The following is a 25,090-nucleotide window of genomic DNA, read 5'->3' on the forward strand; positions in this document are numbered from 1 at the left end:
GGAGGAAGGTGGAAGCTCCTCCCTGTGAGCAAAGAGAGGAGAAACTGAGCAGGAGCAGCACATAACCCCTGTGAGGTACACAGGGGTGTGACAGGGCTGTAGCTCTGCAACTACAACTGTCCCTGCTTGGATTCTCCTCGGCAGAAAACAACCCTCTGGGTCACTTGTTTCCTCACGAAAGGAAAATACAACTGAAGAGGTACATCCCATTGGCAGTGTTCAGCTGGTTTTGGAACACAACACCCCACCCCCAAGAAATAAAATGGAACCCTAACTGGGTTCCCATCTCAAGAAGCGTTACTGGAAGTGGGTGCAGACCCAGTCAGGCCCCTCAGAACACCACACAATGCACTACAATATTCTTTTATTTAGTTTACAGAAGAGTCTATCAGTACAGGTTGCAAGAAAGAAAATGTTTAGTTTAGTGCTATTTACAATTTGTTTTAAAACTCTGCTCTATACAAATTTAATTCTGATCAGTATGAACAATATTATTTTTTTTTGTAAATCTACTGCATATAAAGCATTTCATCAAAGCAGTAACAATGAATAAAATAACCTGATTACATTTGAATGATGCCAATCATTCGAAAAAACCATTACACAGAACATCTGTAAGAGTTGTGGACACTTAAGTACAGAACACAATGTCAACCTGTGACTCATTTTCTTTATTGTTTTTTTTTTTTTTAAAGGCTAAAGCTATTTATATGGAATATTGTTCTATTATACTACACGCCAATCTATATTTAACTTCTATAGTTATGTATTTTATAAGATTTTTATTAAATATATTCTACACATATTTGTAATTTCACCCAGGAAGAATTCCTCCCCAGTGAAAAAAATATAAAATCTTTCATATTTTTTTTTATCATTTTTATTTATTTTTATTATTTTTTTTTTTACAGGTTTAGATGAAACTAGCTCATGCTTTAGTGCTGTGCAAATTTCTTTAGCATATCAACGTTTAAATTATTGATATGAAGAGAAAAGAAAAAGGAATGGCATCCTTTGCCATGACATATCCCTTCAGACCTCAGCTCCTGTCTTTAAGACGGTTGCAAGCACTAAATACCAAACGCAGGTTACGTGAAGAAACAAAAACTAGGACTATGGCAGAGGTTCTGCTTTTTGCCTTTTAAACTTTAATAATTCTTCCAAAAGTCTCTAATGAGTAAAGCGTGACACTGGACACTAAGGTACAGATGAGAAAAAACGACCGAAAATCACCAATTGCCAAGATTCAAATACATAAAATTGATTAGTAAATGATGTTTTTCTAACATTTATGCACAATAATAAAAGCCTATGAACTACAGGAAATTACCCCTCCCATATTAAGGCTAGGATATGCACTCTCTGCACTTGCTTGTGCTGTCTGAATTCGCACTCAACTAACGCACGAGATCAGAGTGCATACGCAGTAACGAAAGAAATCAGTTTCATCAGCCCTCCACAGAGTGCTTTTACATTACAGGCACATAGTTTTGTTTTTTCTTCTGTTTGTTGCAGTGAAAATATATATATATATATATAGTTAGACTTGGTTTAGTTAGTATTCTGTGCCAGTTCGGCCCCCAAGGTTGACTTAGGTAGAATTGACTTAGTTTTGCCCCCTTCCATTTGGCCATGAGTGAGGTTGGTTTTAATTACAGACAGGCTGTTTTCCAGTGTTGTGTTATGCATTGTAGGTTACTACTTGGTATCTCAGACATTGTTAGAGACTGTTGATGAGGAATAGGTACTGTCAACCATACTTAGTGCAAATTGCATCTAGAAAGCTGGACTGGTTAACTCCGGTTAGTGGAGATTCCTGTGGCAGCAAAACGATTCCTGCTATGGAAAAAGAACACATTAACTTTTCTGGAGATTGAATTCTTGCAAGAACTGATGTACTGGAAGATTATTCAAGAAAGAAAAAGCAGGAAAAAAACCTAACAAACCCAAGAAGAAAGAGGAAGTGTTCATAGATCTTTCTCTTTAAAAATAAAAGCCTAATGAGACAGTGTTCGTGTAGTATTTCAGTTCCATGGATTTACAGACGGGCTCTTCCTACAGGTGTTGGTTTGAAGCAAGGTAGGGCCTCTTCTATTCCAGCAGCATGAAAGACAAAGACTATATTACATCACACTTAGCAGGTAAAGCTAACAGGGTTTACAGGATTACACAGCAATTGCTTTCTCCAGTTTTTTCACGGTTCCTTTGACCTGCAGAGCAAGAAGAAAACTTTGCTTACACACCATTTGTAAAGCAGTCAGATTGCTTTGTGCATGAGCATGCTTTGCACCACTACACATTCTACTATTTTTAGTTAAAAAAATATTTTCTTATTACTGCACACATGCATACAGTACTAAACAACAAACCAGTAGCAGTTTTTAACAATAAAAGCCAAAGCTTTTAAGGTAGGGGTAGAATTCTGTGTTCTACAAAAATGCTAAAGCAGAAAGTTACTGTCTGCAGGTTTGGGGGCCACAAGAGGGACACAAAACTATTGGGGAGTGTCCAGGGGAAGGCAATGAGGATGGGGAAGGGTCTGGAGGGGAAGACTTCTGAGGAGAGGCTGAAGTCCCTTGGTTTGTTCAGCCTGGAGAAGAGGAGGCTGAGGGGAGACCTCATCACAGTCTCTGGCTTCTGATGAGGGCGGGTGAAGGGTCAGGCGCTGATCTCCTCTCTTTGGTGACCAGCGATAGAACCCGAGGGAACAACATGAAGCTGTGACAGGGGAGGTTTAGGCTCGATATTAGGAAGAGGCTCTTTACTGAGAGGGTGGTTGGGCACTGGAACGGGTTCCCCAGGGAAGTGGCCCCAGCATTGAGCTTGAATCAGTTCAAGAAACACCTGGATGATGCCCTCAGTCCCATGCTCTGACTTGTCTGTCCCTGTGTGGAGCCAGGAGTTGGACTCCATGATCCTCATGGGTCCCTTCCAACTCAGGAGATTCCATGAAAGTTAATTTCTTCGTTTTCTACAAACAATATGTACCAAAGCATTGCATTACTTGCTTCACAGAAGACCACAAGACCTTGGCTTTTCTCTACCATGAAATCCTCAGCAAGCCTGTAAGGGATGTGACCGCCTTTGCCACACACTCCAGGAAGAAACACCTCCAGCACACAGCCTACCTTGAGAGTTGGGCTCTGGCAACGTCTCTCTAGCCACCAAATGCATCACTGTTGTTTTCCCAAAAGGAAGTTTTAATGCTGCAAAAAGGAGACAGGGAGGTTCATTACTACATTACAGCAGTTCCCTTTCTTCAAAACACCCAGCTGAAATCAAATATAATTGGATTAGCATCTGAACTGCTTACTGAAAAGATCTATGAAGGTGTTTTTCTGGCTAAGTCTGGAGATTGGTGTCTTGGGACCTGGTAACAAACACTTACAACATTATGTTCTTAGAGACGAGACATTCCTGGTCAGAAACTTCACCTTCCTCTCCTGAGGAGAAGCAGAAGTAGGCACTCATGGTGCCTGGTGCTTGGCATTCATGCCAAGACTCAGGTGCTAAGCACCCCAGTGAAAAGGATGCAGAAAGTGGGTAGTTGGGCTACTAAATTGTTCCTCTGGAGACAGGAACACAGAGCCAGGGCTGCAAAACAGGTTTTCCTACAACATACTTTGAATCAGGACACAGGATTGAAATACAAAGTGTCTGCATCTTGCCTTTCAGTAAGAATCTGCAGCATCAGATTCATGAGAAAAATAGCAAATTTTAAACAGCTTTAAGTCAGGTAGTTCTCACAATGAAGCTCTGTGAGCTTTGGTAACACATAATAAATACCAGAATTGGAGCTTGTTGCCATTTGTTCTGCCTGTTGCTGAAACTGAAATGGTAACTTTCCCATCCTGATTGAACTATACCAACACAATGCTATATTTATAGTTTTAGCACTGTAGTATTTTATTTATCAAAACCCTCTAGTCTCCTTGAAATGAAAGGATTCTCTGTTGCTCATTATATTTAGCAGATTCTCATTCCCAGATTTAATGTTCTGACCTTTCACTTCTTCCAATTACTGGGGGGGGGGGAAAGTTATTTTTAAAAGTTCTTTACATAACTTCAGTTTTATTTCCTCTCTCCAACTCCTAAAAATAATCTTTCTTGATTATTTTTCTGAGAAGTGTAAGTTAAAGATGCTCAACGTTTTGTCCTCCCCCCCCACCTTACAGAGAAAAAACCATTAGTGACAAATCTAACAAGAATTTAACCCTAAATACACAAATCACTCTGACTTGAGTAGAATTTGTCCTCTCAAATTCAATTTACATCTTCTAAATTCACACACAGAGCACCAAGGCAACTTAAGTAAATAAATGCATAACCAATGTCTGATAAACCTGAAGGAAACTGAAGAGAAAAATCCCTCTATTTTAATTACTACAGCCTAGATTCAAAATGAATAAAACATAAATAAAGGACCAAGTATTTGGCTACTACATGCACTGAATAACAGCCCAGCTACAAGGCTGCTATGGAATCGTGTTCAGTGCTTATGTATTTGTTTGAAAAAATGCAAGTTAAGATTAAAGCACAGATGGGTTTGGTGGATGAGAAACTTCACATGAGCCAGCAGTGGCTCTTGCAGCTCGTAGGGCCAATGGTATCCTGGGCTCCATCAGCAGAGGGGTGGCAGCAGGGACAGGGAGGGGATTGTCCCTCTCCACTCTGCCCTCGGGAGGCCCCATCTGGAGTCCTGTGTCCAGAGCTGGGGCCCCCAATACAAGAAAGATGTGGAACTGTTGGAGAGAGTTCAGAGAGAGCCACAAGGATGATCAGAGGGCTGGAGCAGCTCCCCTACGAAGAGAGGCTGGGGGAGCTGGGCTTGTTCAGCCTGGAGAAGAGAAGGCTGCGGGGGGACCTCATTGCAGCCTTCCAGTACCTGAAGGGAACATACAAACAGGAGGGGAATCGACTTGTTCAAAGGGTAGACACTGGCAGGACAAGGGGGATGGATTAAAACTAAAGGAAGGAAGGTTTAGATTAGATCTTAGGGGGAAGGTTTTTACAGAGAGAGTGGTGAGGGGCTGGAACAGGCTGCCCAGAGACGTGGTGGATGCCCCATCCCTGGAGGTGTTCAAGGCCAGGTTGGATGGGGCCCTGGGCAGCCTTGTGTAGCTCCAGGCCTGGAGGTTGTTGTCCCTGCCTGTGTCAGGGGGGTTGGAGCTCTGTGATCCTTGGGGTCCCTTCCAACCCAGACCATTCTATGATCCTGTGACTCTATGTAAGCACCCAGAGGGATTCCTGGATCCACACGCTTCTCTGAAGTAGCTGTACTTTGGGAAGAGCCACCTCTACACTAAGTCAGATCTGAAGTCAAGTTTACTTGAAGCAGTGCCTGTGCCTGCAATGAGAAACTATTGACAGCTTAAAGTCTGACAAGGATGAAGTGTTTTGGGCAGCTGATTCCATTATAACAGCTGAAAACTCTGCAGAGAGCAAATAAACAGTCTGCTAAACTCAACAGCAACAGGCTTGGACCAGATGATCTCCAGAGGCCCTTTCCAACCCCTATCCTGCTGTGACTCTTTCTGACTGACTTCATGACAAACTCTTAAGAAGCCAATACAGAAAAAGTGCAACATGCTACAAACTAACCTCATTAGGGACATCTCTCAGAGTATCAAGACGCTTGAGGAGACTTGATTAGTGAGCTGCAGAGCCTGATTATTTACAATAATGAAGTAAAAGTGTGCTAATATTGCAATTAACTAATTCCAGTGAGCGGTGTGCATAGCTCACATTAGTTCTTATTAGCAATTCCCAGTTTATTGCTTGGAGCACCACAACAGAGTCTGGGCACCCTAACCTGTGAGCAGCAATCCTTCCTTGCTCTTTTTCTTGTTCTTTCACCCCTTTATCTCACTTCTGAACTTGTATTTGATTCCCTTCCCATCTGTTTAACTCCAATCATATTCTAGCTTTCCTACTGTCAGAATCCACTTTTCACCCCCTTTCCTGGGTGGCTTGGCTTTCCTTTCCCCCTCCCCTATAAACAAGGAAGTAACATGTTCCTGATAACCGTTATCCAACGAGAAACAGACAACTTGGCAATGATGTATTATCTCCCTAATTAGTATTATTTGAAATGCAAACTGCAGGCCAAATATTTAGCTACAGGATGAAATTTCCTGTTGGAAGGTGAACAAGAGGTTCACTCCTGAAGCCTTCACACAGGTTACACGGGTTGGGCCCAGCACCATGGTGTGGCTCGAGCACCGCCGGCGGAGCGGCACAGGGAGCCTCACAGAAGGGCCTGTTTTCCTTCACTGCTTCCAACACCATTAGCTCTGCTGCTCATGCTGTGACAGGCCATTCAGAGAAGCTGGCAAGGGAGATTGGGTCCTCCAAAATACAGGTTTTTCACTCAAAAGCCAGTTTCTCCTACCAACGTGTCATTTTGTTGGAGAGACTTCTTAATTTATAGGAAATCTCCAAGTCATGAAAACGATGTAGACATGTGAGGGGACAGCAGGTACACTCCAGTGTCATTTTAAACTGGTGAACAAAAATGGGCTTCTGTTCAAAAAGAAAACACCAAACTGTGTCCTTGGAAACTTTTGTTTCAGGAGTTGATAAAGTGACTTTCAGCACACAGTAGGTCCAAATTCCAGTCAATATTTCCTAATCACCTAAAGCAAACAACACACCAAGTGCTATAAGGAGCTGCAGATAGAAAAGCTTCATGGAGTCAAATTTTAACAGCATAAGAAACTAAATGTTTTAGTAAAAAAAATCCCCCTTCCTCTCCCCCCCCCAAAAGATGACCAGTTGACTTAGGGTTACATCTAACAAACACCACAAACCGAAGTAGGAGTCTTTGCAGGCTGCTTCACGAATTGCTGCCCCCCTTTCAGCTGTATAATCTTACTCCAGATAACTTCATTAGGACTGAAGTAAGCCAATGTTTTAGGGATTTCTTTTTCTTAAAATACTATGGCAACAAAAGGTCTTTGAAAAACACTAATATACATGTAAGATCCTTAGGGTAAAATCTTGATGATTAAATTGCAACGCTTGAATGATTAAGAATGAAGTGCCCTAAACCCAAGTAAGTGTTCAAAATCCACAGACCTAAGTTAATGCAAGAGTCAACAGCATGCAGCTATTATTTCTCAGCTTAACTCATAAAACAATACATTAAATATATTAAACAAATATTCAAAGTTGTTTCAGGTTTAGACAAAACATGACTGAAGAGAACAAGCAACAGCAGTCGAGGGCAACACCTAGAGATGTGAATGGCAAAGAAAATCCCATTCAGCTGTCCTTGCCTGGAAAGTGTAGGCTAAGGCTGGCATCCCTAATTGCAGAGATGACCCAAAACTCAACATTTGTCTTTCAACCCTACTCCAACTGCTACTAGCTGCACTCACTGGCACCTGGTAAACATATAAATTGAAGAGGGAATTAAAAATTGCAGAGATCTTCTAGATGAATTGAGGATCTTGTTTGTATATATGGCAGCATTACAAATTGATTTATATGGAGAGTAAATCTATTTTAGAAGTAGACCAGTAGCCAACATTGGTGATGGCAGAAAGTGAATCAATGGCTCTATCATCTCAGTCACTTCTTCATGCAAATATCACCATACACAGTCCAGAAATACTCTTTTCAGGTTCACCTTCACTTCAAAAACATTTCCTTGGTGATTCTGTATTATGTTCTACTCTCTGTATTGCACTACAGCACCAGATGCATCAACAGCCCCAACATGGACAGAAAGAAGTATTCACTTATTTTGAAGCTGGCACACAGAAGAAAGTCTCGCTTTGTTTAGTCACCAATACAGTTGATATTCATACAGGCAGCTTTTACTTATGAAAAGGAACTATTATCGTTACAGATCTGTCCCATGTCCTACCAAAGGTACTCATCAAAAGGCCTAACTGTGGGAAAACACTTGCCACAAGGGGGCACAGCTGAATTGCATTTCCTTGGCCCATGAAGTGAAGCCATTTACTTTTGTTCTCGCATAACTATGCAATTGTATCCCTGGGAGAGCACTGGACAGCAAGAATGCTCCCCCTCATTCTCATTCATAGGGTGTCTTCCTTCATTGCACTAAGACTTCAAGTATTGTTTAACCAATTATCATAAAGTTTATCAAACGTCTTAAAAAAGCTCCAGGTCTTTCTGAAGTAGCTTCCCCTGCAAGTGCAGTCTAAGAGGGGTGAAGCAAAATAGTCCATTTAGAAAGACAAGAAATAAGAGGCATTACTACTTCTTTATGCAAGAGGAGACTTGACTTAGAAGATGGTACCTCCCAAAGTTTAACAATTTGCAGTAACAAGATGGAAAAATACACAGGAAGATAAAACGTCCCCATATAGAGAAAAATAATATATGGCCATACTGTGATCCTGAACAGTGAAGTAGTATTTCCTGCACTGTGAATAAATATCTCCTTTGCCTGGCTGTAACATGCAGAATGACAATTATTTTCATACCTCCTAATGTCACATTGCCATGAAGAAACCTCCCTTGATAAATAAGCCGCAAGATATTTGGACTGCTGACTTGTTCTTCTTCCCAATCTGAAAAGAAGCAAGAGAAATTGCATGGTTACACTGTAATAAAAACACCTTTTGTTATTTCTCACCTTTACCCATGAAGAAAACTAAGAACAGGGCTCTTCTCTCTAGGTCCCTTCCAACCCCTATGATTCTATGATTCTCTGATTCTATGATTCTGTTCTGGACACCTGTCTGTGCAATATGAGCTGGGGAGCTGCTTTGGCAGGGGGGTTGGACCCCATGATCTCTCCAGGTCCCTTCCAACCCCTGTGATTCTGTGATTATCCATGAAACACTAAAGAGAGCACAGGCTGAACATACAGCAAGACAAGTCAAAGCTGGCACATCTGAAATCTATTGTTAAATTTATTATTTGACACTGGGCATTGAACACACACAATTCTATGCCTGCAAGTATAAATATTACCAACTTACTCCACAGACTGCATGAGACACTTTGCATATATACAAGCCCTACACAAAATATTTCATAAATGCAAATTTGCTTCCCGGGGCTTAATATCCACTTGGCTAAAATTGCCTTAATTTCATCCCATTCAGAACACTCTCAAGCCACACTCCTCCCCCCTTCCCTCCCCCCCAGCTAATTGTCTCACTGGAGCCGTTCTCCAGCAATGGGAAGCAGCCCCACACACAGGGACAGCGCCTGTGATGGGGTCTCATTTGAAAGGTGATGCTCAGATGACAGCGGCGAGGGCGCTCAGCCGGCTGCCCAGCGGGTGTTCCATGCTGGCCAGTTCCAACCAGTTAAGATGTCCAGAGGGACCGGTGACCCGAGCAGCCCCCCGACAGTCACAGCACAGAGCCTGAACAGAGGGCTCTCTCAGAGGAGACACACTGCTGGGTACATTTTAAGGAACTTCTCAAAGGCCAATCTGTGGATGTTATTTATGTGGCAAACAGTGATTCAGGAGAAGCAAGCCATGCATCTGCCTATAATGCATCTCCTATAATGCCTAAGCCATCATAAATCATTTATAAGCTGAAATGATCTTTTCATAGAAGGATAGAATTGTAGGGGTTGCTCTTTTACTGTTCCCTGTCCCAACGCAAACAACAAGTAAATATGCACTTTGCTTTGAGGACAAATATCATAAAACCTTGAAATGCTGAATTTCAATGGGCCCTCTGGAAATACTGTCTCTTCTGTTTCTTAGCTGACCAGATATCTGGCAACAGCTGTTCCCAAATGTTCTCCCCTTCTGCTTTTGTCGTGTTTAGATACCAAGATGAATATTCAGCAAGGGATCAGACAAGCAACAGAAACCAACCTGTTGGCTGGGAACATACAATTAACATACGGGCAGTAGCGACTGGCACCACAAAAGGAGAACTACTGAAAAGGGGAGAAGAACTGAAAAGGGGAGAAGGGGAAGCATTTGAAACAAAAAAGCCACGGCTGTGGGAGAGCGTAGGGAGAAGCATCTGGTGCAAAAAAGCAACCAGGCAGAGAGAGAGGCGGGCAGCAGGAGCCAGCGCAGCCCCAGCGCCGCGCGCTGAACGCGGCGGAGGCAGGGCTGGTATCGACAGCAGAAGCTGCACCATCCCTGAGTGCTGCCATGTGCCTACTTTATAAGATTAGATCAAATTAGGCAACCAAAGCTATTTGAATTTCAAGTATTTCCACTCAGGGTTTGATTCAATTGTCTGGCAGTCCAAGCGCGTGCCCTTTCACCGTGCTGTGAAGTGGGCTGCAGGAAGGATCGGAATTATCACCCTGTTGGGGGTTCAGGATTTTTTGGGGGGAAGATACCAAATTTTTGGTTCTCTTTTTCCTTTCCCTCCCCCCTCCCCCCCTCTGTACAGTCTGAACTCCACTACAGCGTGGCTGTGAAGAAGAGCATTTCAGCCAGCTCACAGTGCCATAATGACGTAAAACAGCAACCAAAAGAAGACAAGGCTATATTTTGGCACAGATCTCTGCTCATTGTTAAGCTGCCAATTTGCCCATCCTGTTAATTTTTCTTCTTGGCCTGAGGGGTAAAACATTTCCTTCAGACATTAGTTCGAATTTTTAATTTCCACTGATGACTAAATGAGCCAAGGAGAAAATATTTACCTATGCTTTTTTTATTTTTTTTAAATTTTAATTTAAATTTCAGCAGATAATTGGTGTACAGGAAAAAAGTTATTATTTAGAAGAAAATGGGTGTGAAAAAGAACAGGTAACCTACCTAGATGGTGTCCACAAATGTAAGTTGGGCATTTTCCACTACAAGTCAAGAGATCCTTAATTAACAACTGTGTTGCCAAAAGAGGGGAGGGGCTGTTTTGCCTTAATGCTGCCAGCATGTGACTGAGGATATTTCATAATTTTCCACCCCCCCCCCCCAAGATCATGACAAGTCAAAATGGTAAAAACAGTAATGTCATATCATCTCTATCTCTGCCTCTTTCAAGGCAACTAGTCCTCATCAGTGACCAAGAGGAGCATTCTCAGTCTGAAAACACTTAGTGGGCTGATGTTTGTGAAAACCTACACTGTTCTGAAACAGCTTTTTCCTCAGCCTTTTAAATGGACACTATTCTTCTTTGCACAGGCAATTAAATATTCACCAAGATTCAGAGCACTCCCTCAGGACAGCAAGGCATTTGAACAGAGGTTTCCATGTCTGACTCTACTTTTCTTCTTTAAAAAAAAAAGAGACTTGAAAGTCTGGGTTTCTTCCCAACTCTTAAGCTCAATCTGCAGAATCCACAACCTTCAAGCTCTTCACAAGACTGGGCACATGAGACCACGTGTTCAGGAATAAACTTGAGCAAGAGAAAAAACAGTTCTGCCTTTACTAACTCAGATAAAAGTACACAAGTAACATTTGGTCACGGTAACTATGCTGTAGGCACCCATTAATAATACATACAGTAGCTTCATTGATGCTACATCAACCAGATTTCTTTGTGTAAAACCAGTTTACATCTGTATCTGAAACTCTGCAGGACTAAAACCCCCCTGCTTTCATGACATACTTTACAAAACACATAATGCCACATGTCCCAGCAAAGCAAACAGCAAATGAGTCCACTGTTCTTCCTGACCTCAAAGACCAGTTTATGCCTAAAATATGGATTATCAACACTTTTTGGCATAAATCATCATCCACTATACCTCTTTGACAAAGGCACCACAGAAACAGATGTTGCAATGCTTTAGTTTGTGTAAATAGTAGTCTTTTTTAACATCAAAACAGTAACCCAAATGAAGTCTTGTACCAAAAGCAGCATTTCCTTTCATCATATGTAATGCTATGTCTGTGTTTTGGCTGTTTTCCCATGAAATCATAGCTGGGGGAGAACAGAAGCACTTTGTTTTGGAGGAACTATTCACATCTTAAGTTTTCAATTCCATTTTGCAACGCAAGTATTCCTGTTCTCATACAAACAACCTCAGTTTCCCCATGTCTTTTAATGCCTCTTAAAATGTTCTTTTATATTTGATTTCTTCCTAGAAAAATATCATTATTACAGATCCTTTCCAAGATAAGGCAGACTCAATTTCACTAATGCATTCGTTCCTGTGACATGCCATGTTTTACATTAGCTGTCCTCACATAAGAGGTTTTTTTTATCTCCAGTATCTCCTCATACTTGCTAGATCCTCTAAGCAAGATTGATCATGAAAAAGTATCTAAAGATAGGGGGAAAGAAGTACTTCAGTCTGGGGAAGCAAGTTTTAGAAACAAAGTGGGGAACAGTCCAGACATCCAAGGACCTGCCCAACTGAAGAAATAGGGGAAAAGGTGGCAAGATGTCAATTGTATTCATATGTAAATAGGAGCACCGCCCCTATGAAGAGAGGCTGGGGGAGCTGGGCTGGTTCAGCCTGGAGAAGACTGCAAGGGGACCTCATTGCAGACTTCCAGTATCTGAAGGGAACATACAAACAGGATGGGAATCAGCTTTTTCAAAGGGTAGACACTGGCAGGACAAGGGGGAATGGATTAAAACTAAAGGAAGGAAGGTTTAGACTAGATCTTAGGGGGAAGTTTTTTACAGAGAGAGTGGTGAGGGGCTGGAACAGGCTGCCCAGAGAGGTGGTGGGTGCCCCGTCCCTGGAGGTGTTCAAGGGCAGGTTGGATGGGGCCCTGGGCAACCTTGTGTAGCTCCAGGCCTGGAGGTTGGTGTCCCTGCCTGTGGCAGGGGCGTTGGAGCTCTGTGATCCTTGGGGTCCCTTCCAACCCAGACCATTCTACGATTCTATAATAAAGCTCTGCCCAGATACACAACAAACCTAACAAAACTGAACACTGAGTTTTGTGACACTTCAGTCTGAAAACACTGGGAAGCTTCTAGCTCATCAGTTACAAGGCCAAAGCCACGTGGCTACTCACCCATGGGCCAGTTGTCGTACACGTGTTTCGCAATGTCGGCAGCGGAGTCATTGGGTGAAAACAGGAACTCTTTCGTTTTCCCACTGACCAAGATGAGGCGCAAATTTATCTGTAAAAAACCCAAAAAATAAATGCAGTATTAGCAAAGTATCCAGAGAAAACTTTACTTTAAAACAAGAAAAACGTTTACTAAGAAGCTGCCCTAAGTTTTAGAAGATGACGGAGCCAAAGCGCTTGGGGAAAGCTGCTTGTGTTGGGTGTTAAAAATAGGGTCAAGAGGTCAATAACATGTTGTTTGTTCACATATAAATCCAGGAAGATTAAATTCTAACAGCTGGCATTTTGTTGATAAACACGAGACGATTCTGGTAGGTAGTGACTGAATCAACTGTGCCATTGAAGAAAAGCTTTCTGCAGCATATGGAAGAATTCCAGCCAAGACACACTAGCAACGTATCTTCATGAATAAAGAGGAAAAATGTAAACCTGAAAAATTAACTTGAACAGAGAGAACTAAAAAATAGCCAAACCTGCACCTGAATCACCTTTGAGCCTAAGCCAAAGTCCTAGCACACTCCCTTCAATGTGTGCATCCAGCAGCCCTGACCTCACCCACTGCATCTCCCAGAAAACACCAGGGAGTCAGACAGCATCCTTCCTTGGTTCCACCTGCCACAGAATTTGAATCCTTCTGCCAGTCTTCAAAACCCCAAAAAACTTTGTTCCAGCAGCTGTCTTTCAGTAGAAGCACAGTGGTTGAAATCCACAGGCAATACAGTAATAATGCCACATCATAGTTTTTCTATCATGGATTTCCTTTATCTAGCTATCAGCACCTTCCTTTCTTCTACCTGCAAGTTACTGAATCTATTACTTTTCCACATAGCATTAAAATAACCTGTATGAAAAGCTTACTGACATCACTTAGAATGCAAAGAAGATTTTGGCTCCTCAAGCAACTGCTAGCAAAGGCACAACATGTGACATGCCAGCACTTAGCAATGCCCGTGGCAAGGAGGAGTCCGGCTGCTTCTGTGTTTCGGCCGACAAGCCCAAACTGCATCAACTTTTCAGTAAGGTTCTCTCAAGCTGTGGCTCTCATTTTAAGTTGAATCAAAGCTTTCTTTGTTAGAATTCAGTAAACTCTTTTCCAGATCAAAGACAGAAGGAAAAACGTACAGTGATGCCCAAGTTTCCAATACTCCTTCTTGTCACAAATCTCAGCACAACACAGCCACCAAACATGGTGGCCCTGCCTCAGTTACCTCTCACCCCTTATTTCAGAAGTTCTCCAGACAGATTGTCTATGCTCTCTTGAATGTTTTGGCTCAGATCCATCCCACCTATCCTTAAGCACCTAATGGAGGTATCCAAATTACAGTCTCTATCATCCTCCACACTTCGAGGTCAATGAAGAAAATGACCACTCTGAAAAGTATTTCAGTCTCTATTTCAAAGTGTAGAAAGGATAAACAGTTAATGTAAAAGGGTTAGGTTCCCCTCCATGTCCCCCTGCTAATGTCCACAGAAAATGAGTTTTCTTGTTATTAGCCCAGGAGAGAAGCTATGGAGCATCTCTGTGAGGAAGCACCACAGCCACAGTAAGAATACTGCTGCATATCAGGAAATCGTGAGAAAACTTGAGAAGCTGCAGTCGTAACTCTATTTAGTCAAAGACAATAACTGATAAAATTCAGAACACATCTGGCCATAAATATTAAAGTTCCATTTTCTTTGACACCTTTGGAATGCTTAAGGAATTGTCAGGTGAAGTTCAACTATTCCTGTTTATTCCAAAAACTCTAGTACTGTAATAAGTTACAACTTCAAAATGCTATCCCTAAGTTTAGTGATGGCCAGGCTACATCCACTTCTTGTTTTGCTTATATTCTCTCCAGTTGAAGTAGTTTCCTCCCCCTTAGCTGTCTCCACTTGTTATGTATAGACAACACTTAGATAAATTGCTTCTTTAGCAGGACTACCCAAGACCAGCCTTTCAAGCTTTCTCTAGTGATATACACATTCCCATTCATCCTAGGAGCCTGTCTCTGCACTTTTCAATTTCTTGTTTTCTCCTAAAAAAGAGATGACTATTTCTGAAGCATACCAAATGACGTCTCACCAGATGCTTGTCTAACACCACCAGTAATTTCCTCTGTCTACTGGAAGCATCTTCTGTGATTGTGTCCCAAGAGCACATATACCTTCTGCGTAACAGCACCACACCATTTGCTCTACTTTGATCCTTTCAATTATTCAGCCTCCAAAGCTTATAACTGGCATTCTGGCCATAATGCCCTGAAGAACAAGGCTCCAAATTTCATTGCACTCCTATTACTCCATCCCTGCCAGGCAAAGGAGGCTAGGTCGAAAGAAGTATTCTGCACCACAAAGATGTTTCAGAACTCTTCCTTGTCTGGGCCCAAAGTCTATAAAATCCCCCTCAAAATTTCTGTGTAACAATTTCTCCTTACAGTAAAAGCACTTTTCAAACATCATGTCATCAACAAATTCTAGCAGCAAGATCCCTTTACGTGTAGCTATGTCATTACATGAATCAGGAAACGTAAGAGTGATTTGACAACTGATCCGTAGCCATTCCAGTAACTAGCTCTCTCTGGATTCCCCCTCCTCTCAGCTAGGTCCCCTATGCACACTCACAATTTCTCTATTAAATCCTTACTTCTCCTATTTAACCAGTAGCTTGCACATCAGTTACCCTACACATATTCAGATGAAACTCTGAAAACAGCTATGTAGAAAAGTGCTTCTCATCGTCTGCCACTCTCCACCTCTCCCAGACATGGTTGTTCTGCACTCCATTCCACTTTCTCTATACCTCATTATCTTTAATTATCCTTTAAGCATTAATGCATCTCATTACAGCACCAACATCCTGCCAAAAATTGAGGAGGTTCAGGCTGCGTCACAAACTGTTATTGTCCTTGGGAATGGGCCTCCTGTTTAAAAAACAAACCAACCAACCAACACACCCTAAATATTGTGCAACAGTGGCTGCTGCAGGCACTAGTGGTCAGGAGCTTCTTGACCAGCAGCCCACTTGTCTCTCAGTTGCATTCCCCCCCCCATCCATTTGCTCTCACTGGCTCCTGAGACAACACCCCCACAGACACCCTTAGCTTGTTCCCTCTGGTCAAAGAGTCCCCCAAGTCTTGATTTTATGCAGGTTATCTCAGGATTTCTTTTCTTTTACCTGCATGTAGTTTATCTGTTGTGGGGATTACCTGTTCTGAAGATCATAACACTTTCCTAGGCAGTAGACACAACACTAAACCAACAACCCCCCTGAATGATCTGATTTGGATCCTACAATCAGATGATTAAAAAGAAAATCCCCAGATTAGTCCTGCTTAGCATTAAAATATGATTAGGGCAGAGTATTATTGTAGAATTAAAGTTATTCTTCAGTTATCAGAACATTAAAGGGGCACATTTCCTTTTATTCTCACTACTGAGTTTTGAGATTACCAGCCACACTGAAGTGAATACAAAAAGAAGAAGAATATCACAGAGAAATAAGCAAAACTACTATTAAAATTTCCAGGAAGCCAAGTCATACTTCTGCAATTAATATACACCATAAAAATCAATATAAGCAATGGGGAGGGGAGTGGAAAATGTTCCTTCTTCCCCCCTTACCTCCTCAAGATGAATAACTTAATAGTGCCAAACATTTTGTCTTACAAGGAAATATAAAAGACACATTGAGATAAACTAATACTTTGCAGTACCATCCTATAAAATTATGTTTAAAATACAGGAGGAATATTTTCATTAAAAAATTAATCACCAAATATCAGCAGAAGCCCAAAATAAATCCTTAAATCAGTCAAACAGATGCTGCATCGAGTGCAAGGAAACAGCTGCTCTAATGAAAGGTTAAAGTATTTTTCTTATTTATAGTACAGCATGCCACTGACACATTTAGTTTGCATGTTTGTCTATATATATATGCATATATATATATTTATATCTTTGTATTTATATTTCTTAATCTTGGCTTGAAGGAATTTTAGTCTTGAGTTGCACATCTCACTACCTCAAAGGGTTTGAAGCCAAGAATCCCCACACCTGCCTTGAAATTTGGAGTCTAAACTCATCCCCTTGAAGAGCACTGGGGAATTTAATGCCTTGCAACTGCTGTAGCAGGCATTGTGCAAGCCTGAGAACCCCACTTCAAATGAACTATTTGGGATCTGAAACAAACCTTTCTGGCACAATGCCACTAATGAAAGTTCCTATCTGAAAGGGAAAGGCAAAAAAAAATAAAGTATAAAGAAGTATTTATGTGTACACATTTAGTCAAAGGAAAGTGCAGGGAGAAAAACTTTTGGCCAGGTAGAAAAGTTTGGGCATAAACCCAGCAAATTTTAATTTTTCAAGTTATGAAAGGATTCAAGGATTCTTACTGGGTTTTGCTACCCTTTCTCCTATGGTAAAAGTTAGCAAGGAAGTTGTATCTGTGTCCCCTGCATGCTTAAAGCCCCTCCACCTGTTCTTGTCTCCAAGCCACTCACACCATTCTTGTGACCCTGACAAGTTTGGTCTTCCACAGTGGGCTTAACAACTGCCATCCTGAATTTAGTTTCAGCAGGTTTTCCTCTTCAGACTAGGGAATTCAAAGGGAATTCCAGCCTTTTGCAAGAGTGAACTGATGAGCACCATTAGCCCCACACTTCTGCATTACAGCCCCAACTGCAACACTGCTGATGAAAGCAGTTCAGAAGAGCCACAGTGTCAGGAGGAGGATGAAATACAGTTTGTGGACAGCATCCCTTCTCTGCAAGGTTACATAATAGCACATTCTCTTTGGGACCTCAAGCATGCAGACCTTGCCCTCTGCCCACCCCCCCAGCCAGCACCAATCTCATAATTACAGCTCCAGTTAACTGCCCCAGCACTTGCAGCACATACAGAATGAAGGATTTCAGTGTAGATTACAGACTGTAAACAAAGCAAAAAGATTACATCCATTTAAAGGCAATAAATATATATATTATATATAATATATGCAATATATTATATATATATAAAATATATGCAAAGATTTTAGTAAGAGCTGTACCCAGAACTTTGGGAACAGAAATCTGGGTCCCATGTGCAGCTGTAGAAGAAGTTGTGTTTTGTTTGTTTGTCACAGACATCCACAATGGAGTTTGTTCACTCTTTAAGGCAGAACTACCAGACAGTAGTGCCACAGTGCTTCCAATTTCACAGCTAGAGTTCAATAAATGGGAAGGCACTTCAACATCAAGAAATTAGGTATTTACAACCTACACGATCTTTCTTGACATTTTAGTGACTTCCCATCCATTCATTTAAACATTTTGCTACCAGTTTTATGCTCCCTTAGCAGCTTAAGATTCCTCCCATCTCACAATTAAAATGCAGAGGAGCAAAAGCATCATATCACCACAATGCTTTACAACCCCAAGTTTAAACCAACTGCTTTTCTTCAGCCATTTAAGATTAAAGTACATACACAAGACTCTTTTTTTTTTTTCCCTTTTCTTAACATATGTGAAATTGAATTAAAAGTGATGATGGATCAGAAAGGAAAGCGATGAGATAAAAACATTCAGAAGCACAGGCTTAAGTTTCACTGCCCCAAATCCCATACATCTACTCTCTGAAACTCTGTAGTTTCAGTTTGTAACTGTAAGAAGTATGTTTGCTCCCCAAAGACACATCAAAGTTTCCTAATAACTCTAGGCCAAACTTCACAGCATCCCAGAGTACACATCACTGACTGAATTCCACCAGAATTCAACCTTTGTTGAGGTTGAACAAAGCCCAAATAACAATATGAGCAGAACAGCAGCATTACACAGGCCAAGTCAGCAGGGACCTGCAGGTTCTAGACTCCAACTCACTCCTGAAGCAGGTATATAATAAACTCATGTAATCCATTCTGGAAATGTATCCACCTAAATGAAGAACTTCAGGAACACTCCATGGAAAGGCTGCTCTAGAACCTGGCTGTCCCACTGAGTGATGTCTTTCTGCTGCACCTGAGGGCAAGGACACACTTTGATAAAGGTTGCAGAGAGGAGCTGCCCCAAAGTCAGCCTGGAGGGAGGAGGAAAATGGAGAAACTGCCTGAGATCCCAGGGATCAGGAAAACCAAGGATTAGGAAAACCAGGATCAGGAAAACCAGGATCAGGAAAACCAAAGTCCTGATAGAATTAAATCTATACAGGGACATCAAAGATAAGAAAAGCTTCTATAGGTATGTCAGTGATAAAAGGAAAATGAGGGAACATTTGGGTCCCCTCTGAAACAAGACAAGAGACCCAGTTACCCAGGATATGGAGAAGGCTGAGGCATTACCCACTTTTGTTTTGCCTCAGTCATCACCAGCAAGTGCTGTAGCCACACCACCCAAATCTCAGCAAGCAAAGGTAGGGACAGGGAGAACAAAGAAACACCCACTGTAGAGGAAGACCAGGTTCTAGACCATCTAGGGAACCTGAAAGTGCACAAGTCCCTGAGATGTGATGAGACGAATCCATGGATCCTGCAGAAACTGGCAGATGAAGTTGCTGAGGTGCTCTCTACCGTATTTGAGATGCTGTGACAGGCCAGTGACGTCCCCGCTGACTGGAAAGGGGGAAATAAAACTCCCATTTTTACACAGGGGAAAAAAGAAAGACCCAGGGAACCACTGGCTGGTCAGTCTCACCTCCATGCCCAGCAAGACCATGGAGCAGATCCTCCTGGAAACTGTGGTATGACACATGGAAAATCAGGAGGAGGTTGGTGACAGCCAGTATGGCTTCACCAAGGGCAAAGCTGGTGGCCTTCTATGATGGGGTTACAGTGTTGGTGGGTAAGGGCAGTACAACTGGTGTCATCTAGACTTGTGCAAAGCATCTGGCACTGTCCCACATGACATCCTTGTCTCTACATTGGAGAGACATGGATTGGATGGGTGGACCCCGATGGATAAGGAATTGGCTGCATGGTGCACTCAAAGAAGGAGTTGTGGTCAATGGCTCAGTGTCCAAATGGAGGTGAGTGACAAGTGGCACTCCTCAGGGGTCTGTACTGTGACCAGCACTCTTTTAACATCTTTATCAGTGACGTGGGGCAGTGGAATATGGGCTGGGCAGAGAATGGATTGAGAGCAGCTCTGAGGAGGAGGACTCAGGGGTGTTGGTTGATGAGAAGCTCAAGGTGACTCAGCAATGTGGGCCAACCATATCCTGCTCTGTGTGACCAGCAGATCCAGGGAGGTGATTCTCTCACTCTGCTCTTGTGAGACTGAACCTGCTGTACTGTGTCCAGCTCTGGAGTCCCCAAGAGAAGACAAACATGAAGCTGTCAAAGAGAATCCAGAGGAGGGCCCACAAAGATGATCAGGGGGCTGGAGCACCTCTCCTACGAAGACAAACTGAGAAAATTTAGGCTGTTCAGCCTGGAGAAGAGAAGGCTCCAGGAAGACCTTATTGTGGCTTTTCAATATATAAAAGGGGTTGAAAAGAAAGGCAGACAGAGACTTTTTAGTAGGGACAGGTTGAGGAGTAATGGTTTTAAACTGAAAGAGGATAGGTTTAGACTGGACATATAGAAGAATGAGGGTAGTGAGATGTTGGAATAGGCTCGCCCAGGGAAGCTGTGGCTGCCCCCTCCCTGACAGTGTTCAAGGCTAAGTTGGATGGGGCTTTGAGCAACCTGGTCTAGTAGCTCCCTGGGATTGGAGCTAAATATCTTTAAGGTCCCCTCCAACCCTTTTCATTCCTATGAAAATAACAAGCAAGGGTTTTCCTCATTAACAGTTTGGCCCTTGCTGTCATCACTGCCTTCAAAGTTCTGAAGCACATCAACACATTGACAAAGGTTAAGGAAATTGAACTTGGTTATCTGGAGATCCAGTGGACACCTATTAGAAGCCTTACTATACCTAAATTACCAAGAGAACAAATTTCTTACTGATGTTCAAGACAGAAAAACAGGAAGCAAGTCATAAATGGAAACAAGAGGCAATGAACTGTGATATGGAAAAATGTTTTCACCCTGAAGAGAAAGTAGTGGAAGACATCACCCACAGATGCTTTGGAAACTCTGTCCTTGGGGGGTTTTCAAGACCCAACCAATAAAACTCTGAGCAACCTACTCTGAATTCAGTGATGACCCTGCAAAAGATTCGGCTAGAAAATTTCTCAAGGTCCTTTTCAATGTGAATGAATCTACAATTCACTTTGATGTGGATCTGCTTTAGTTTTGATATTTTTTTCTTAAGTATGCACAATTAGAATTCTACATAATATTTCAGGACCTCATAAAATTATACCAGAACCTCCCTAAACTGACTTCAAATGCCTCTCCACTTTCAATATGAACAGTGCAACTGTCTCACCTTTGTGATGCAGGAATCTTGCAATGCTCTCCTCTAGTCCAGCCATTTCTATGACACAGGCTTTCAAGCTTGCATTACAAAATATTGCTTTTAGCCACCTGTGTTGTACAGGATATTTTTATATTAGGGTAATTAATATTCTTCCTATTAATTCAGTCTTTGAGATAATCAAATCTTTTCCATACAGCCCTATGATCATACTTTATACTGTTGGTTCCACTAGGTTTTCATCATCAACAAATTCCATCAGCACACTGATTCTCCATCAGTGGCATAAATGAGAACATCGGAAAGATAGCTGGTCCCCAAATTAATCTTTAAAGAACTCTACTAATGATGACTGTCTGGCATTCCCACATTGAACTCTCTATTCTACCATTTCCTCCATCCAAGTCACATGCTCTATCAAACCCTGTGCCTTCCCAAACCGATTCTTTCCTCTGCAATGTAAACTATTTACTGACACCCAGACAAATTACGTCTCTTCTGCATTTCCCTCATCTGCAAAACACTCTCCTTCCAAAGAAAACTGGCTAATGAATCCGTTCTAATCTAACTTAGGTAAATATATATTGTAAATTTCATTCCATTATTATCTTCTCTGCTCTTTCTCAATATCCTTCTTGAGGTGGTTATTCATCTGTGAAATTCAAAGTCTCTCTCTACCTCCTTTCACTCACCCAGCAGGCAGGTATTTTATACCTTTAATGTCTTCAACCTGAAGAAATACCAAGCATGCAAATTCTTCCGATATGCTCCCTGTACTAACCCAGTACACTCAGTTTAATCAGCATCTCCCTCCTTGAAATCCAAAGCCCTTATGTACACTCCTACTCTGTTTATTCTTCCATTTGATTTTAACTGTATCAGCTCGTGATTATTACATCCAATGTCATTTTCCCAACCAGCCTTCTGAAGATTTCCAGAGCTTTCTGAGAATTTGAGAGACAACATCTAGTATAATAGGATTAGCTCCTTCTTGGTCAAGAAACTAGCTGGTAGAGGGACTAAGATGCACAAGGAAAGAAAGTGAGCAAGAATTATGAATTTATAGCCCGACAACCATCCTCACAAGAGAGAAGAGATCCATGATTCTGGACTTAAGGGTCAATTGGTAAAATAAATAAAACTATAGTTCTTAAGAATCACACTTTTAGAAACTTATTTTCACTGGATACTTTATAAGGGCTACAGGTAACTTAACTGCACTTCCTCAACTGAAGACCTAGAATTTACATTTTGCTTTAGATGCATTAAGGGGCTTTGCTCTACTCTTACTATTCCTTGCACCTACAATAAATTTACTACATTTAAGAAAAAACCAAACACAGAACAAGTAACAGAAATCATCAATGTCACTGAACAAAACTCTTGAAATGTCACTGCCAGCTGGCTGACAGTTCCCCACCATTCATCCAAAGACACGTCGCTTGTGGAAGGAGGGTGATCCCAACATGATATGAAAGCATGACAGCACCATACATCCCTCTATTTAAGACTAAGGGGAACTTCATAACCATTCCAATGATACATTCATCTTCAGATTACTACAGAGAGAAATAAATACATTTTTAATGTGCAACTGCTTCCTCAGAGCAGGAACGGCTAAGGCAACTCTGCACTGATAAAAACTAAGTGAATTTCAGAGAAGTTTGAAATGAAGGGAAAGAGAAAAGCAAAATGAAGCATAATCAATTTTTATTTAGGGTAGAAAAAAAACAAAATCCTGTATGCATTTAGCTCAGAAGCTATGAAAGAGCTGCTGTTTCTATGGAAACAACGACCTTCTTAAAATCATAGCACTTAATCACACTTCATCCATTCCCTCACTTCAGTTCAACCAACACAGGAACAATGGCAATATATTCTTCAATACCCTCCTATGAGTTCCAGGGTTATCTCATAAGAAGAACTATTGAGGAAACATTGTTCTTCAAGATACATAGATACAGATACTAACATAAATCATCACTGTATACAATGGAGTTTACATATGGCTTCATAGGATCACAGAATGTGTAAGGTTGGAAGGGACCTTTAAAGGTTATCTAGTCCAAATCCCCCTGCAGTAAGCAGGGACATCCTCACTAGATCAGGTTGCTCAGAGCCCCAGCAAGCCTGACCCTGAATGTCTCCAGGGGTAGGGTTTCCATCACCTCTCTAGGCAACCTGTTCCAGTGACCCACCACTCTCATATTGAAGAGCTTTTTCCTAACATCCGACCTAAATCTCCCCTCTTCAAGTTTAAAACTATTACCCCTCATCCTACTGCTACATGCCCTCGTGAACAGTTCCTCCCCAGCTTTCTTACAGGCACCTTTCAGGCACTGGAAGGCTGCTATAAAGTCCTCTCAGAGCCTTCTCTTCCCCAAGCTGAACAAGCCCAACTCTCTCAGCCTGTCTGCACAGGAGAGCTGCTCCAGCCCTTTGGTCATTTTTGTGGCCGTTCTTTACTATCCTGCCTATCAGCATTTCTGGGACAGGGCTGGTTTTGCCTTTTGTTTGTTTGTTTTTTGTTTTTTTTACAGGAGAGTAAGAGGACCACAGCACATGAAACCATCACTGAAAATCAGTTTTAATATAAAAGTGAAAACAGAAGAACAACCTTTTCTGGAAGCATGCTGATTCTATCAACAAAAGGGTTTTCAATAATTTGATGAAATAAAGAGTCACAAATACCCACCCAGGAATAATTTCTTTAACATTACAAGCTAACAGAGGCACTCCATTACCTGAAATAATACAGGCACTCAAGCATCTGGTCTTCTGAGCTCAAATGGCGTTTTGTCTGCTGTATCCCAGGTGTAAGCTTTAATCACTGTGCACAGAATTAACCTGTCTCCTACCAACCTCCTACAGGGAAGACCCAAAGATCTACTTCAATTACTTATTAGCCAGAGATGGGGCAGTTTCGGGCAGTTTCACCCTGCACATTCAAAATAACTTTCCATCTGTACACAGATCAAGTAGATTAGAACATAGAGAAGATGATGTTTGGGAATTGAGCTTTAATAGAAAGTATATAAACATAAATAGCAAAACCCACAGAAAGAGTTAACCACGTGGCATCCAAGCTTGCTGTTTTCCAAGTTCATCCTTTAAACCCAGTGTTGGAGTAAGTGTGCTTTCACTATGCAATAAAGTCACTCAAATGCAGAACACAAAGGAACTGACTCAGATTAACACGAAATTTGGGTAGAGATCCCTTTGACAATCAGTGTACCGTGCTGAATCAATCATTTCCAAACATAAGAGTCAATAAAAACACTGCCTGAAATGACAGTGCACATGTGAGCAGCTCATGCTGCAGACTGAACCAGTTAGCTCTGGTGAGCATGGTCACAGCAAGGTGCTTTGGTAATGCTGGTGTTTTAGAGCTTCTGCTCTCAGAACTGCCCCATCCCTCAATGACATACCCTGGAGGTCCCTGGCTTGTAGCACATGGAGTTAGTGGTGAAGCAGCAACAAGCACAGGTTTTTCTGTGACTTCTTCAGAACATGCACACAGTAATAATAGCAAAGAGCATTACAGATTTCATTTCTAAAGTGAGAAAGAGTGCAAGCAGGAGAGAGAAGAAGGTATCTGGTTCTCTGTTTTCAATCTCTAGCTCCCTAAAAATACCATCTAGTGACAGGCATCCCAACATTTGACTATAGAATTTAAAAGTTAAATCAGCACATACCATCCTGCCATCTCTTCTCAAGAGCTGCCCAGCACCTTGGTTTCACCCTCTTAGAACAGTTGGTATTTAAAGCTTATAAGTTCACCACACAAATATGAATAATGATAATGCTAGGCACTGCCTTAAATTTGGATTTAATTCTGATATAATTTAAG

The 25,090-nt window shown here is 41.7% G+C and overlaps 1 protein-coding gene across 1 annotated transcript; it reads right to left on the reverse strand.

Annotated features, from left to right (window-relative positions):
- Positions 1–347: 347 nt before the first annotated feature.
- Positions 348–14,116, reverse strand: UBL3 (ubiquitin like 3; the record flags this gene model as incomplete). Its single annotated transcript, XM_084260278.1, has 5 exons — positions 348–2,210; positions 3,129–3,206; positions 8,457–8,543; positions 12,872–12,980; positions 14,051–14,116. The coding sequence occupies 5 exons, from the start codon at positions 14,114–14,116 to the stop codon at positions 2,158–2,160; spliced, it is 393 nt and encodes a 130-aa protein (XP_084116404.1). The 3' UTR covers positions 348–2,157.
- Positions 14,117–25,090: the final 10,974 nt, after the last annotated feature.

Source organism: Gallinula chloropus, assembly GCF_964237585.1.
Source record: "Gallinula chloropus genome assembly, chromosome: 1".
Lineage (NCBI taxonomy): Eukaryota > Metazoa > Chordata > Aves > Gruiformes > Rallidae > Gallinula > Gallinula chloropus.